General features: G+C 33.2%; 1 protein-coding gene across 2 annotated transcripts in view; it reads right to left on the bottom strand.

Moving 5' to 3' along the window:
• LOC140451858 (E3 ubiquitin-protein ligase Rnf220-like) overlaps positions 1-18,927 on the bottom strand; it is a 466,577-nt gene that overhangs the window by 130,065 nt on the left and 317,585 nt on the right. Inside the window, exon 5 of one of the 2 annotated variants that reach the window (XM_072545767.1) lies at positions 12,448-12,495. The exons of the other annotated variant lie outside the window; for it this stretch is intronic. Coding sequence (XP_072401868.1) covers positions 12,448-12,495 — 48 coding nt within the window. The remainder of the gene's footprint in view (positions 1-12,447; positions 12,496-18,927) is intronic. 2 annotated transcript variants of the gene reach the window in all.

The raw sequence follows: 18,927 nt of genomic DNA, 5'->3' as shown, positions 1-18,927 counted from the left end.
TATGAGATGATAATGGTGAATGGTTTCACCAGAGCACACTGGAAGAGACTACAATGGGAAATGACCAGCAGCAACGCTGTTAATCGATTTTCCGTTGTCTTTTGGTCGATTTACCAAGAATTTTCAATTGAAGCAATGAAAAGGAAAAGAAAACTACAAAATAACTTGTATTTTATCATCATACTGAGATATATTTAGTAACACTTTCGTGACATGTACCTGAAAATGTAGTATTTTTTACTGTAAAACATAAACATAGTACTTTATAAATTTTTATAGTTGTTACTCTAACAACTATAAAATTTAACACACATAAGAAAATAAAAGAAGTTACAGTACACAACATAAGAAAATAAAAGAAGTTACAGTACACAAAAGAAATACACCCATAACATTAACGAATAATGAAGGTCATGCACTATTCCTAGAAAACGAAGTAATGGAGGAATGGGAAAACTACATTAAAGCATTATTTAAGGATGATCGAGGATTACTACCTAACTTAAGTGCAAATACAGGACCATCAATCTTAAAAGCTGAAGTGGAAAAAGCCATACACCAAGCCAAAAACAACAAAGCCAGCGGACCAGATCAAATATACAGCGAATGGCTAAAATTACTCTCAAATGACAATATAAAAAAACTCACTGTACTTTTCAATCAAATATATGATACCAGTGAAATTCCATCGGACTGGTTAAAATCGATCTTTATTCCTCTACCTAAGAAACCAAACGTTAAGAAATGTAGCGACTGTAGACTCATTAGTTTAATGAGCCATAAAATACCCGTTAAAATACTGTTGCATATTCTCCTAAATCGAATTAACAAGTGCGAAGAAATAATTAGTCAAGAGCAGTTCGGGTTCCGGAGATGCCTTGGAACTAGAGAAGCACTATTTTCTATGCAAACACTCCTTCAAATATGTTGGGAGGTAAGAAAACCCGTATATATGTGCTTCATTGATTTTGAAAAGGCATTTGATCGCGTTCAGCATACCAGACTAATTACCGCCTTGCAGAGCATCCAACTAGATGAGAAAGACATCAAACTTATTGCCAAACTTTACTGGAACCAAACAGCCATTATTAATACCAACAACAGAGAATCAAAGCCAATCAGTATTGAACGAGGCGTAAGACAAGGCTGTATACTATCTCCCACCCTCTTTAACGTGTATTCTAAGAATCTATTTAGGGAAGCTTTAAAAGATCAAAAAGGAGTTATCATAGGAGGAGAAATAATTAACAATATACGGTACGCCGACGATACTGTGATTCTAGCTGAAAACATCGACGATCTGCAGGAGCTAATCAATAGAGTTGACATGGAATTCACAAATTGGGGACTGTCGATAAATATCGATAAAACTAAATACATGGTGACCAGTAAAGTGGATATCGGCGCAACCCAACTGATATTAAACCAACAACCGCAGCAGAGAGTTCAGAGATTCAAATACCTTGGATGTTGGATTACCCAAAATCTAGATCCATCCTTCGAAATTCGATGTAGAATTGAACAGGCAAGAAACTCATTTCAAAAATTCAAGCCTCTATTATCCAATAACTCATTAAATTTGGAAATCCGTGAAAAGTTTACAAGATGTTACGTGTGGTCTGTACTTTTGTATGGATGTGAAACTTGGACTTTAAACGCCGATATCATGAATAAAATCGAGGCGTTTGAGATGTGGTTGTATCGAAGGATACTAAAAATTCCATGGACTAGCAGAACCAGAAACGAAGAAGTTCTTCGAAGAATGGGACATCAACGAACTCTATTAAATATTATTAAGAGGCGTAAACTAGAATATCTTGGACATATAATCAGAGGACCAAGATATGAGTTCCTTCGGCTAATTCTCAACGGTAAAATCGAAGGAAAGAAATGGATAGGACGGAAGAAACTCTCTTGGTTGAGGAATTTGCGGCAGTGGACAGGTTTGACAGCGGACCAATTGCTACACGTAGCGCAAGACCGACATCAGTATAAAAATATTATAAGCATGGTAGTCGCCGACGTTCCGTAGGGATATGGCACTCTAAGAAGAAGACTCTAAAAATATCGTTTTTTGATTAAATAAAAATTATATGAAAAGTATATGTGTTGTATTTATTCCCATAGTAATTTTCGCATTTAGAGCACCAAATATAACGTTATTATGCATGAAAAAAAAAGGAGGAAAAACAGTTTTTTGAAGACCAGTATAATTATAAAATTATTGAAGAAGAACGAAATACGTTTGTAATGACACCAAACTTAGTGGTGAGTCCACTAAAGCAGCAAATATTAAATGAAAATTTGCTGGATTTTGAACAATGTATTAAAGTTCTGACTGACTGATCTATATTGATTCGCTTAAAGAGTAATGAAAAAAAAAAAAGACGCCCTCCCTATGTCTACTCATGGCAGAGGAAGGAGCAGGGAAACAAAATAGGGAACCAACTATCAAAATGTTTTACTCCTAGTTTCACAAAATTACTTTTAAAAGATTGTATCTTAAATGAGTTTAAAGAGAAAATTGTCACCCGTCTGGATTTTCTTCTTTAGGCGATTACCTAAAAGAAACACCATTTAAAAATAAAGTAAAAAAGCAGATACTCTTGTGGGGAAAACATTCGTGAGTTCGTATTGCATTAGTTTGTATGTGATATGAGAGGAAAAAAGCAGACAAGAAAATAAGTAAAATACGAAACGTATAAACTGTAGACAGCTTACGATCCCGTTGCCGATCATCAAGCCAACGTGGCAGAAAAATGAAAAGCTAAATCCGGTTATCATAGCAATTTCCACGGCGTTCCTCGCCAAATTCGTTTGCCGACAAGTCGACAAGTTACCTTTGCCTTGCATTCGAGCATTAAACGTAGCTCGGGGCTTCGGTGAATAAAACCTAAACGCCTCAACCCGAAACCGCACTTTGCAGGATACGGATCAGTGACGTAACATTACGATATTGGGAGCAGAAAAAAACTAAGATATTTCTGAATTATCTGTAAGTAATCGGACAAACTTATGAAAGAAATTTTCATTTTAAAATATTTCCTTAACTTAACACATTAACTACCTCTTTTTTTGTTGTTTATTAATATTTGAATATGCTTGCTCTGCCTTTTTAAAAAAATAAATAAAATAAAAAAACACGTTAATAGCAACATTGAAGAATGCAGCAACAGAAGTAGCAAAAAAGTTCCAAGTAAAATTTCATTGTATATCAGATAATACACAAAGACTTATCAAAAGGGATGAAAACTTAATGAAAAAGTAAAAAGTACTACACCAAGGTATATAAAATAAAACTAGACCCCCTACAAGAAACACAAAAATAATTTAGAAGTACAATGAAACTTCTCCATAACGGACACCAACGGGGAACGTAATTGTCCGTTGTGTGGAGTTATCGCTTAATCAATTGAAATAAAAAGGATGTTTCGATTTGCTGGATCTTTAATTCTATATATTTTATAATTAAGTATATTCACAAAACAAATAAGATACTAATATAAAAAAGCTGTTATTTCTTGAAAACATCAACAAATTTGGTTTGTTTTTTGTTTTGAACATTATTTTTCAGAATTTCTGACTCAACGTTTAGATTTACATCAGATATTTCTTCACTTACTCTTGCATCACTTTTATTTATAAAAAACAATTCTAAGTCTCTCAATTTTAGGTAAGCATCATTTAAGTTACTTACAATAATTGTAGTAAATTTTAGTTCATCGTCACTCTCAATGTCGGAAACTTTGGATATCTCTTCGTTTTCTTTAAAATCTCTATCACAACTAGCTAAGTTTACTTAAGGATTTTCCGTCAATAGGGCTGCATCAATCTCTAGATACTTCAAAAAATTTTTAACTCCATGACTTTCGCAAAAGATTGGCAATAGCAAATTATCTTCCAGGTCTTCCAGCTCCAAATCTTCCACAATTTTTTCTTCATTACTACCGTTTTTTAATAAACCGCACCTAATGAAACAGTTTAAAAATGTTTTGGTTGAAATGTCTCTCCATGCTGTCACAATCCAAATTAAGGCTTTAGCAATTGTTATAGCCTTCTCCAGTTCAGGCGTTGATAAAAAACATTTTATATATAATGACATTCTTCTCATCAAAAACTGTCTATACGGGGATTTGAAGTTTTTAACTATTTCTTGGTCTAACGGTGACAATGTGCTGTAGTATCAGGTGGCCAAAATATTATCAATATGTTAAATAACTGAATATCCAGATGGAATGTTGCGCTGTCTAGGAATAAGAGAATTTTTCTTTTTTGAAGTTGCATTTTTGTCAAATTTGTACAGCCAATCTGTCATGATATCTCTAGTCATCCAGGCCTTCTTGTTGGTAGTTTTCTTTGCCACTCTGAAACGTCGTCAAGGTTAACATTTACAACTTCTTCAGAAATTGCTCTAAATTTAATGTTATGGAATGTTTTTACTTCTCACTTTACACAACCAATCGTACATCGTACTATAGTATCGATGATACCTCCAGTTTAATCCTTTTTTTTTGTTGAACATTTCTACTTTCCACATACCACTTTTTTAAATTGGTCTTTTTCTTTAAAATGTCACCAATTTGAGTTTTTCCTATTTGAAACTTTTCGGCCAAAACTCTAATACTATAATTATTTTGTTCAGATGCTTCACCGATATTTTTTCTTCCAAACTTAAAAACTTTCTTTTAGTCGAAGACATTGTTACTCTAAGTCACTATATCGCAGCTAAATTAGAAATGTGTACAAAGGATAAATAAATTCTAAAATGGGTTTTTGAAAATCAAACTCGATGTACCAAAGTACTTAGTTTTATGACCATAATTACCTACTTATATAATTGGTTTTATAACTACAATAAGTTATGTACATATTTCGATTTTCAGAGCCCCAATTTTAATTTTTTAATCGCCTTTACCCGACTGTTCATTGTTGGCAGGTAAAATAACTATAATTTCTTGAAAAAAGGCAAATTTTGTCCCGAGTCGTTGTGAAGAGGGTCCGTTGTTCGGAGGTGTCTTCCTATTTACCCACATATGAAATGTTTGGTGACCTAAAAACTGTCCGTTCAGCAGAGGTTTCCGTTGTGGAGAGGTGTTCGTTAACAGAAATTTAACTGTAACATAAACTCAAGTGGCATAAGCATTGAGTGGCAAGAATAAAAGTTGAACAATAACTGTCGGATAAAATAAATATAAAAAGAGGAGTGAGACAAGGCTGTCTAGTATCGCCTTTACTCTTTAGCTTGTATTCAGAAGAAATATTTAAGGAAGCTCTAATGGAGACAATAGAAGGTATTATTGTTAATGGTGTAACCGTAAACAATATTAAACCATAAACAATATTAGATAATCCTGACGATACCTTAGTGCTAGCGAATTGCGGAGTATGGATTAAAACTCAACGCTAAATATATGATAGTTAGCAAACAAAACTATATACAGGATGGCGGTATAAAAGTCGAAGATGCTGAACTAGACACAGTAGAGAAACTCGTATATCTTAGCAGTAATATCAATGTCAGCTGAAATCCCACTGTAGAAATTAAAAGCCTCATAGAAAAAGCCCGAGCCACTTTTGTAAAAATGACGAACGAAATTTGCAGCCACTCTTAGTAATGATTTTTGCGTTCGAATGACATATGGAGTGGAAGCGTGGACCCTAAGTGAGGCGATGCTTAAACGCTTGCAACATAACTGGTCAATATAATAAAACCATCAAAATAAACCGCATAGACTCAGGTATCTGGACGATGTGCAGGGCAATTTAAGAGAAATTGGAGTGAGGGGATGTAGAAGACAGACATTCGACAGGTCATGATGGATGAATGTTTTGAGGTAGGCCAGTGCTCACTGCCTATAGCGCCAACTGATGATGACGATAACTAATAAAAATAAACCAATAAAATTAGTGCAAAGTTTATGGCAGACAATGAGGTATTGGATAGAACAGAAAAAATAACATACCTAGGATGCAACATTACAGACAGCTGGGATCATTCATACGAGAATAAATGTATGATCGAAAAAGCAAGGAGTGCCTTCCAACAGATGAAGAAAGTTCTCTGCAATTTAACCTTGAACTTATATCTCCGACTCAAAATCCTTAATTGTTATGTGTTTTCTGTTCTTATGTATGGAGCAGAGGCATGGACACTCACTGATGCGTCTTGTAGACGGTTGCAGTCTTTCGAGATGTGGTGCTATCGTCGCATGCTCAGAATATCATATGTACATCATATAACTAACGACGCAGTAATGCAACGTTTACAAAAAGAACCTGAAGTCTTAAAATCCATTAAAGAAAGAAAGTTAGCATACTTCGGACATATAGTGAGAAATGAAAATAAATCCACAATCCTACTATTGATATTAGAAGGGAAAATAGAAGGAAATAGAGGACCAGGACGCCGCCGAATATCCTGGCTTAATAATTTGAGACAGTGGACAGGTATGACCACCACAGACCTATTTCGAACAGCTGCTAATAAAATAGGATGGGCCATTGTGGTAGCCAACATACATAGAGGATAGACACTGGCAGAAGAAGAAGAATAAAATTAGACTTCTTCTTCTTCAAGTGCCCTGTCCGTTGCGAACGTTGGCTATTAACATGGCAATTCTGATCTTATTTGCGGCGCTTCTGAATAGTTCGACCGATGTGAGCCCGAACCACTTCCTCAGATTTTGGAGCCACGAGTGTCTTCTCCTGCCTGGCCGTCGCTTACTGTCTATTTTTCCCTGGACAATCAATTGCAGTAGACGGTACTTATCGTGTCTCAATATGTGGCCTAGATATTCAAGCTTTCTTTGTTTAATTGTATTCACGATTTCTTTCTCCTTTCCGATTCTTTGGATTACCTCTGTGTTGGTGACATGTTCGGTCCAGGATATACGAAGAATGCGTCGGTACACCCACATTTCGAATGCTTCTAGTTTTCTCGTGAGCGTCTCCGTCAGCGTCCAGGCCTCCACACCATACAGTAAGATCGGAAAAATGTAGCATTTAACTAGACGTAGTTTTAGGGGAAGAGACAAATCCCTGCTTATGAGGAGCTTTTTCATATTGCTAAATGCTGCTCTAGCTCGTTCTATTCTCGCCTTAATTTCTGTGGCCTGTTCCCATTTTGCATTTACGTTGGTGCCAAGGTACACATAAGATTCTACATGGTCAATTAGTATGTTACTTATCCGTAACTGTCGAGCAGGCTGTTGCTTCCTGCTTATCAGCATCCACTTTGTCTTCTTGAAGTTGAGGCTCAGGCCGTATTCCTCACTAACTGAATAAACTCTTTCCATTACCTGCTGTAATTCGTCTATGGTACTGGCAAGGATCACCGTGTCGTCGGCATATCTTATATTGTTTGTTAACTCGCCGTTTATTTTTATGCCCTCATTTTTATGCTTATGCTTATGCAAAATTAGACTACAGAAATAAAATAGGAACAATGCTTGCTTATGAGACGTTCGGTAAATATAGATTATATACTTAAAAACAAAAATTAAACGCAATACACACTTAAGTTATGTAACATTTAAGTAACAAAACGTAAGCTTTTAAACAAAATCTACTTATAGGTCCGAAGTACCCACTTTTGTAAAGATAAGTGTTGATAAAAAAATCATAAAGGGCCATGAAAAAGCAAACCCAAAATTGAAATAGAGTAAGCAGTGGATTAGAGAGACACCGGACTAAGAGATGTGGAAAAGGAAAATAGCAAAATGAAAATGCAAATTTGCAGGATACAACGTCAAAAATAAAGAACAAAAGTCAAATTATCTAATGACACAATTGAGACCTTGGGTAGATAGAAGAAAAAATGAAGCAAAAAAATATTCGCAGTCCATCGGTTACCAAAATCAGAGAAAAATAATAGAAACTAGTGGATTCTTATATCTAAACTTGGAGAATGAAACTGATAAACCTTATCTACGCAGAAAATTCAGTTGCGCCGCAAATGAAAATAGCTCTCTCTTTTGCCGCCAATTTTTTTTTAAATAGGTTAGCTGAAATAATACAGCTGGGCATTATGCAATATGATAACTCCTATTTCAGTTTTATGAAGCTCTAAGAGTATTTTACTTAATAACCTATTTGCTTTTTATGCTCATCAAATCTGTCTTTTATGTGCCAATGTATAATTTTACTACTTTATCCTGAAAAGGCTTTGAATTATTATTTTTTACTTAGATTTATGTGTCACGACAGCGTAGGTCACTGACATGGGTACAATTGTATTACATTACAATACAAAAATATACAGTTACATTACAATCGATAAAGATAAACTACTTTAAATATTGGTAGAATTAATAGTTTCAATATTCTTAACTACATATCGTCTTCTAAATTTCCTGGTAAAGCTTGGTTTCACAAAGGAAATTAATAAAGTTTAGAAATTGATCTGGAGAGCTGAAAACATTCTGTAGGACTTGGCTAAGATGATTATTTTTACTGTGTTTACAAAAATAAGGACAGTGTGAGTATATGTTTAAGAGATAAAATACCACCGTAAGCTTAGAAGGGACTTTGCCCCAGTGATCTTTACAAGATCTTAAGATCTTTCTTTAAAAAACCACTGTAATTCTGATTCTTTTTAGTCTTAATATTAGAAAAAGCAGCTTGTTTTGTAAAAATGTCTGCGAGTTCATTTCCAAGGATGTCCACATGAGACAAAATCCAGATCATGGTGATGAATATTCCTAGTGAGATTCTTCTTCTTTCAGTGTCATGCTTGTTTCTTGATGGACGGAACAACCGCTCTACTTTAAAGAGTCGGTTTTTGAAGTATTTTGATTCGTATTAGAGTTTTGTTCTCTTTAAAATCCATAGGATAGTTGTTATCCGATGATGTGTGGAATCAGACAATATATGTTTCCAAATTTATGGTATAATTATGTTTATTACATGTATTAAGTCTATCTTGACTTGCGGATCATTTAGAAGGGGCTAAAAATAGACTATAAAAAAATCTTCTTAACCCTTAACTTGGCAAAAGGTTAATTTTGAATCTAAAAATCTGAAAAATGGTATGTTTGCTGTTTGAGCATCATACAAATATTCTATAACAACAAAAAAATATATGACGTCTATATGTCAAAAATTTGGATTGTATACCAGAGTATACATCGCCAAATAGACCGAAAAATAGGTCTGTATAGCATATCATACATTGCCAAATTATGAAGGACAAGGAATATGAATAAAAACTATCAAAATTTAATCAAAAATATTTATTTATTAATGTGAACATCCATAAAACAAAATCCGTTCTGCACTAAATATAGTGTCCAATATCAAATCTTCATAATTCATATCCGAAATTGGACAGTATAATTTTATCACCCAATAGACCGAATGAATCTATTTGTTATTAAATACACACACGTAGTTAATTAGGTTACATACACATTTGGTCAATTATAAATAATAATTTGGACATCAGTCAAAAGTACTGACAAAGTTAAACAATTTACATAAATTAAATACACATATCACGCTAGGTACGCGAAAAATATTGACCCAAATAGAATTTATATAAAACTAATATCTCTTGACTAGAGAAGCATTCAATCAATATTCACTCAACGAACATATAGTCTTCAACGATCAACTTCATCAGTCTCTACTCAAAGTAATCCCGGGTCTACACCCATAGTGTACGTCTCAACAATAAACTCTGCTACTATTATTTGGTGTTTCCATTACAACAGAACGAACATCTTCACTGAGCCAACGAAGGGAATTTGTTCATATAGTCTCATATTACACTTGTTATAAAATATGGCAGTTTGTCCCTTCTTGCAATTTCTGCACCTGCCCATTGCACCGTATACTGGAAAATGATCCAGATGATCTAATCTGATATCATCTTGGGGTCTAGACTTTACCGGGTTTTTATTTTTTTTTGAAGGTAGTAGGAGGTGCTCATTGCTGGGGCGTCCTCTTTTTATTATGTGAGCCTGCAGTAGACTTTTGGCAAGTTTAATTCTAAATTGTTTCAAAGGAATGACTGTTTTTAATCTTCTAGTTCTGTAGAATGCTTGCATCACGTTTATATTGTAGCCAAGCATTATTAATGGATATATCTATAATTTGAGAAAAATGCCCATATATCATCTATGTGTTTTGAAGCGTATTCTATATAGAGCAATCAACATGTCTGCCAAATCCACACCACCTATATGACTGTTATAGTGTTTTATTAACTGTGGGCATGGAATGTAAATTTTTCTGTTATTCATTTTGGAGAATCTCTGTATGGTTATCATTGGAATGGAGGCTACATATGAACTACATAAGGTTACGGACTTGTTATCGTACCACTTTACAACGACAATGCGACTATCATTGTCTACTTTTTGGTCAAAAGAACCTCTCCCATCTTTTTTCATTTTCTTTCAAGTGGGCATCCCCGTAGTCTGTCTTTCCTAACAGTTCCCAAAGAAATTATTCTACATTCACTTCGAAGATAGATAATAAGTTCTAAAATTGTCAAATAATTATCGAAATAAACCGTCGATAAAGGTTTATTTTGGATTGTTGAACATAGTGCTAAAACACATTTTGCCCCAAATCCCATGTTATTTTCCTCATCCGTAAAATGATGGTTTCTAAATGTATCGTTTCCTCCATAGGGAAAGAAATCATACACTATCCCTGATACGCCATAACGAACAAACATTTTGAAACATTTGGGTTTTGTAAAATCATTACTTTGTTCTGTTGTTACTTCATATTCAAAATCATCAGTCGTGCAGTTGAACGAAGACTCGTCTTTTTTCCCCTTCCGTTTTATTAAAGAACTTGCTTGCTTTTGGACTACTGGAGAAAATTGTGACACTACCGAGGGAGTAGCTGCAGCTAGTCTTCCTTTACTGACTGAAACAGGTCATATTTCTACAGCTTCTTCTATATCTTCTTCAGAAGTTATATTTTTTTCAATATCATCTGTGTCTTTTGTGTATTCTTTCAAAAAATTACGAAATAATAATGTTCTTTGCCTCTTGTTCGTCATCACTACTACTCTCTGTATCGCTTTCAGCACCAACTGGAGGCAAAAGAGCCATTATTCTATCAATTCTCCTTGTCTGAAAAAAATTAATGCTAAATAAGCCATATCGGGCCGTGTATACTATACAATACATAAAGTTTTGAATCGATTTGCTGAAAAAATATTTACATTACACCAAAAATTTGTTTATATATAAACAGTATAATGTTTCAAAAATAAGTTACCAAAAAATTAGCACTGTACAATGAAAAACAATAAACTAATATAAACACTTACCACTTGCTGGTTGGAACAACACGTGTGCTCAGCCATTTTGTCGAGACTGTATCCATAACATCAGAACTAAATGCGCGAAATTAAGAATTTTCGGGCTGATTTCCACTCGGCTACTTACGGTAGTGTATACTCAACTATATGGTCCCAAGAACTGGGTTTCAAATACTATTGATTGTAAAATAAAAAATTTGAAATATTATGTGTATTATATTATAACATACGTTGCCAAGTTAAGGGCTAAAAAGCATTTCTTCATTTTTTCTTTCTTATATCAAATTGTAAAATTAAGACTTTAGCAAGTTATTATGTGTAAAAAATTAAGCTTAAATAATTAATAGACTGCTTATATAATTAAACAATGGAACGAGTTACCAGACCTTTTTGAACTTAAATACGGACGTCCATGGCTTAGCGCATACCTCCACAGGCAAGGGCAAAAGCCCTTTCAAATCATGGTGACAATCTTTTATCGTCATTTAATTTTTGGCCCACGGTAATCGAGTCACCTTTTGTTTCTTTAATACCTTTTAGTTCTCGGATGATTTCTGATAGACAAAGACATTTTTACTTGAGTTGATAGCACATCTACCTGTTGGGAAATAAATTTAATAACGAAAATTGAAAAATAACTCGAATTTTATTAAGAAATTCGATCAGCAGGAAAATATAAATTTTTGCTACGAAGCAGGGATGTTTAAGGATTAATGTAGCGAGAGTTCTGATAACATATTAATTTTAAGTAAATTTATTTGTCAAATAGCCAAATCGTGATAAGAGTGTGTAAAATGTGTGTGTAAATATTTTACCCCCTATAGGGATCAAACGCCAAATTTAATATTTATAATAGTTTTTGATCCATAGTATATTTTTAATTTCGATTTTAAATAATAACAAAACTTATTACACATATTAATAGAAAAGTTGAATATTAAAATTAAATGACCAATCCCCACAAAAATATTTCAGATTTCTTTGGAAACACCATGTGCAAAGGCATGATAGATCTTAAACTAGTATTTATATTATTCTCGTGCAAGCTATAATGTAATCCCAAAAATAATAATATTACCAGAGAAGAAGTATATTATATATTACCAGTCCCAAAGAGAAGAAAAAGTGAATATGAATATAATTAGAATTAAACGCATGAAAGTATTTACCTGCAAATCTCGAAGATGTAAGTCGCAAATTCTGCCATTGTTCAGATCCTGTAGAAGAAATGAAACTATAAGCTTAAAACAGAAAGCAAATTTATACATAAATATAGTTAATACTCGCAGGAATGGAGGTTTATTCGAAGGGGTATTAGGAGTAACAAACTGTTATAAAATAAAGATAATGTAAATATGTTGCACAAACTAGAACAATATATTTTAGACTTGGAAAAACCTGTTGCAAGACGAACATCTTTAACTACATTATTTTTTATATGTTTTTCTAACTTCCGTTAATATTACTGTATTTCAATACATTGTTAATAATATACCACGCTGCTTATAGAATATAGGGTTAGACTTAGATCCAACCATTTGACTACTATACTCGTTTTGGAAATGTATAATAGCATAGATTTATGGCAGAAGAATATATAATGCAAATGAGCAAACTTTAAGGTTTTAAGCCAGAATTGCACACTTCAGTGACGGAGTTTTCTTAATCCTAGAGGAATAAAGAAATGTCAAAACGAACAAATGTTTATTACATACCTACACCGCGTATCACGTTTTTAGTTCAGTATAGGCTCTTATGGACTATTATACCTCTTACTATCTGAGGAGGTAACATGCAAACAGCATTAAGTCACAGAAAAATCAAAGTTTACTTAGATGTGCCAATGCATTGTTCTGTTGTAGCCAAAGTGGTTTATTTGATCTGATTTAGGCAAAAAAAATTATTTCCAAACGTGCGTAAAAATAAGGCCTATTTACATCAAAGCTTTCAAAGAAGAGTTTTATAAGGTTCTAGACACGAAAAGACAAGACAATGCAATTGCCAGTCTGATTCCGACAACACAAATCAAAAGACTAGGTCGGTAAACAAAAACAAAAAGAAAACACCTGGACCTGAGCGAAAGTACTCAATACAATACTTTTTTCCAACTGTCTCTGGTGTTTAAACTGTATATTTAAAGTTTTTTGCACTGTAATGAGTATTGGACAAACTACAATAAAAACATAGCCAAAACAGTGCCTTTTGTGTTTATTGTTGAAGGTAAAAGCGGAGGTGACTTAACCAAAAATAAGAACTATCTGAAGAAGGAAAATGTTAAGAGTGCATAAGAAAGCTCAGAGGAAATGAATTACATTACAGAAGATAGGAGTCCAAAAGATTATATCTGAGTATGTGAGTATTAGTAAACTAAGTAAAATATTAACATAGGTTTTAAGTCGTCCTTCCAAAACTTGCAGTACATGCTGCCTTCTCAAAGAACAAATTAAAATTGCACCAGCACAGTCTGCTGAAAAGACGCAGCTAATGGTTGAAAAGCGGATTCATTAGCAAGAGCAAAGGCGTTTTATGAGTACATGGAAATGGATGTTTCTCATTCTGTTAGGCTTTGATTTGGTCTTCAACAAATTCAGCCACAACCGAGAAGTCAATTTCAAGAAACTTATTACGCGAAACAAATTTAGTTTTATAACGTTGGATTACTGATCTAAAAACTAAAAACCATGTTCTATACTTGGAGAGAGAAGCAGACAGGAAAAGGCAGTGTGGAAATATCATCGGCTCTCTTTAACTATTTGAAAGAAGCTGATTTTTAGTGCTGTTCTGTACTAAGGTTGTTTAGCGATGGTTGTGTTTCACAAAATAAAAATAATATTGTCGTGAGAACTCTGATTCATTTTGTGGAAACACACAAAACATCAATCCAAAGGATTTTATGGTATTTCGCTGTACGCGGACACAGTCTTTTGCCCGGTTTCTGGAATAGCAATAAAGCAGTTGCGAAAAAAACCATAATTTTAATTTATTAGGAATACCCTGACATCTACAGTGGTATAGGCAAGGTAAGAGCACTAGGAGAAGATTGGCCACTACTTGAGATCAAGAAGCTAAGTGAATACTATAAGGACGTCCAATCAATTAGTGAAATGAAGAGAATTGAAATATGCTACCGGACACAAAAAGAAATTGAACACCTCCGAAAAAAGGAAAGTCTGACAAAAATATTGTGTTGGTAAGAGGCTTGACAAACTACAAGTATGAAGAAAAAGAGTCTTTTATATCTTTGAGGAAGAAAGGAAAAAAGAATCTTAGACAAGTGAGACTGAAAGAACTCCCAGTTCATCATGTGTTAACCAAAGAAAAGACAAAGATGTTTTTCAAACTTTTGAAAAAAATGTTTTTACATGCAAATCATCTTATGTCCACAATATTTAACATGCAAAACAACTTATTTCCACTGAGTTCGTGCAAAAGGTGTTATTGCCAAAACAAAATCAATTTTGTAAACTATTTTTTAGCTACCCTAACTGAAATAAGTGTTTTAATCTCATGTTTGAAACCACTATTGCATAACATTTTTTAGAACTGATTATTCTTTTTCAGAGCAAAGCGACAAGTTTTTCGCCCTCCCTGAAAAATTACTTATTTGTGACTTAAGCTTGTTTGCATTTTACCTCCTCATTTGTGCATTTTTCAATGATTCTATCATTATTTATCGTTGCGTTGTTGTGGCTATGATGCCAATTATCCAGTTAACCTAACTAAACTGTTAACTTTTTCAGTTTCTTCATTATTCAGTATGTATTACATTTCATTATTATTTTTCACAAATCGTTCTTTCCAGAACTTGTTTCAAGATTTTTTTATTCCATGCTCCAACATTGATCTTTGTCAGTCTCCTGGAAAGAGACGCATATGTGGGAGATTCAGCCGTAAAGAAAAACAAATGATTGTCAATGTTTTAACTGTTTTGCAAGATTGATGAATGTAAGTGCTGCTGTGGCAGAAGCGAGCAGAGCATTATGTTACTCAGAACGGTGCATATGCTGAAAAAAAGAAATGGAAAGCGGCCAATTGCAAGTTGCAAGAAACTGTATATATAAAGAACAGAAGTATATAAAAAATTATGTAAAAGAACATTATGTAAGAATGTTCTAACATGTAGAACAAACACAATACCAAAACATTGACAGTGTGATTTAATTAACGTTAATAAAACGTTTATATCATCCTAAAACCAGATGTCTAATTAAGTGAACATTTACGTATTATATATTTTATAAATATATAATACAAAATTTACAACGCCTAGTCCCACGGTCCATCATAGTGTACATACTAATGAACCTGACATGACCGGCAGTTGTAGAAAAACAATTGATGGTAAGCTAATTTTATTAGATTATTAACCTAAATGTTACTTAGTCTAATAACATAAGATATTATAAATATATTTATGTGACGTAGTTGTCTTAGCAAACCATTTTGAGTTTGTTTTTGATCTAAAACAGGGATGTCCATTTTTATGGACGTCATGTCCTTGGGCATACATAAAATATTATGTATTATTATGCATAAATCGTCAATGAAATAATTTAAAACTACAATTGTAGCTTAAATTCCCAAATAATACCGTAAATTATATAAAATATTATATTAGACGTTTTTGTTTCAGAAGACCTGAAGTTGACCATGGGAGACTTCTTGAATGTCTGGAAAATTCAGATATAGACGTTTCAGATTCCAAAAACTCTGATTACGGCTTTGATTTAAATGAAAAATTGTATCAACCTCAGCAATCAGATTTGGCCCAATATACAGATGATGAACAAGACACAGAAATAAATACCATCCGAAGATGAATTAGATAACGTGTCACTCAATCAACGAAAACAAAAGGTTTGAGAACCGAAATACATTACACAAAATGGGTGTTTTTGTCCCTCAGCATGTAGATTTTACTGGAATTATCGATACAGTCCACTAGAGGCAACATTGAAAAGTTAAAAACTACGTCGGTATGTATTTTGATGATTCAGATTTTGAGAATATTTGTAATTGTACAAATATTACATTTTGGCAAGAAAAAGGAAACCTTTGAACGTTACTCTAACTGAGATGAAAATTTTTTTTTGAATATTTATTCTAATGTCCTGTCTAAAGTATTCACAAATTAGAATGTTTTGGGCTAAGACAACAGTATTGCACAAGCCATGACACGTGATAGATATTTTCAAATCGGAAACAATATAGTGATTACGCTGATGTGCCTCAAGATCAAAGAAACGCTGACAAATTATTTAAGATCGGACCTTTGAAAGAATACGAAGAGGTTGCTTGACACTTCTAAGATACAGTGAGATTGCTGTGGAAGAACAAATGATACCTTTTACGGGCGTGTGTAACATGAAACAATTTGTTCGAGGTAAACCTAATCCAGAAGGATTAAAAAATTTTGTCTGCGCCACTCTCAAAAGGTTAATATTAGACTTGGATATTTCTCAAGAGAAAATACATTTCTGCAGAATGATGATGATGTTAAGAAGTTAGATGTTGGTCCATCCGCAGTTATTAAGTTATCTAAAAAATTATGAGAAGGAACATATGTATTCATTGATAGATATTTCACCACTTTACATTTACTTGAGTAGATGGTACCTACAATAATGAGATTCAGAATACCCAAAGCAGTTTATGTAACATGGGATAAGGTAATGAGTTCATTAGGTCGTAATTTTTCTGTAAGGTTTATGTAATATCTGATGAAAAAATTAACCAATGGTATGATATGAAATCAGTTATGTTAGCGTCAAATGCGTTGCAAATAGAACCTTCAGATGAATGTAAGCGATGGTCAAAAAAGGACTCCCGATATGTTGACGTTCCTTGACCAAACATTGTTAAAAGGCACAATGAATCCATGGGGGGAATAGATTTAATTGACAGGATGATCAGTTATTATCGAATGGGAGCTAGAAGTAAGAAATGGACAGTCAAAACCATTTTTCACTTATTTGACCTTGTGAACGTCTACTAAGAGAAAGATAGAACACATTCCTGCAATGGTATCAGAGTTAAAAGCTTTGTTAGATGTAAGCTTCCACGTTCTAAGGGTAAAACAAAAGTTTATTGTGAATCATGTGACATATTTTTATGTTTAACGGGAAATAACAATTGCTTTAAACAATTTTATTTTGTATTGATGCGATCCTGATGTCCTTTTGAATGGACATGTTTTTTTTGACATTTAGCAAAACAACAAAAAATTAGAAAAATTTACATGTGTTTTTATATTAAAAATCATATGATAAAAAAAAAAACAAAAAAGATCAGGTCAGGTCTCAGGAAGATATTTAATTTTAGTAGTAGTAGTAGTCAGTTGTGTTATGTTTCGTTGCACCAATGCAAAAGTAATTACTATACAATAATAAGTATTGCTTAATAATAACTGCATTGTATGGCTGCGGTGTCGAGTAACTTTAAATTGATAAATATTGTGTGTTAATTTTTGGAGTTCATGTTCAACTGTAGTACAGGGAAATTTAATTTGCACACTTATACAAGAAATTAATGTCAGCCTTTATGTTTTTATTTTATACATGTACATGACATATTTATGTATATAGAAGTAAATTGCTTAATAAAAAGTTGTAAGTATAATTTATATTTTTAATAATTTTTATAGAAAATACAATCTCATCAAATTAAGCAAATTCGTAATTGACAAACTTTATCTCGATTTCAACCCCAACTTAACTTGGAAATTCTGTTTTTGTCAAGCAGTTGAGAGAGACCGACCGACAGGGTCAATTTTAGAATAATGTGAGAGTTGCGGTAATAGTGTTCGCAAGTGTTGAAGGAGTAGTAAGCAAGTCGAACCGATGTCTTGGGGTTCGTAAAACAGCCGCAAGCGGTAACAGCTGGTGTAACGTATGATTTCAGTATGACTATGCCATCTATCGACCACTACAGATGAAGGTTTAAGATTTATAGCTCCTCAAAATTAACGGAAAGGGTTCATTTCGTTCAATTAATTTTACATTCGGAGCCACGAGTACAAGTATTAGTATAATCTGCTACCGAATCCCTTATGAAAGGGGTGACGTTTGATTTTGCGACCAGATTACAGCATTAAATGACAGCGTGCTTTAAAATTTTATAATGTCATTTGAATTTCGTACTTATTTAATATATATATATATATATATATATATATATATATATATATATATATATATATATATATATATATATATATATAATTATCGAAAATTGTTCAGAGGGTAAAATCTCAAAAAGGTTTACATTTTTAGATCATTGGAGTTAATCTGAGGACTTGATGTGCATTTTTAAAAATTCTTTAAGAGATTCTTTTATAAAGCTTGAAATTTTGTTTCTAAAATGATTTTTGAAAGGTCAATGAGTGTTTGGAAGATCGAACAATAGATCACATGCATGTAGGTCGCGCTGGCGTCAGGGTCAGTTATTTAGGACATTTTAATTGTTTGGACACTTTTACTAAAACTTTACAGTATGCCTTGCAATTTTTGTGTGCCACAATGCCATTCAGTTTAAAATAAAACTGACAATATTAAGTTTCATAAATTTCCCTTGTATAAAGCTTTACAAAAACGATGGTTGATCGCTATCAGGTTTGAAAAAAGTATCAGCAAACACACAAAAATCTGTTC

The sequence above is a fragment of the Diabrotica undecimpunctata genome, chromosome 10, assembly GCF_040954645.1.
Source record: "Diabrotica undecimpunctata isolate CICGRU chromosome 10, icDiaUnde3, whole genome shotgun sequence".
NCBI lineage: Eukaryota > Metazoa > Arthropoda > Insecta > Coleoptera > Chrysomelidae > Diabrotica > Diabrotica undecimpunctata.
Note: the sequence above shows the minus strand (reverse complement) of the source record. Positions and strands in the feature narration are given on the sequence as shown.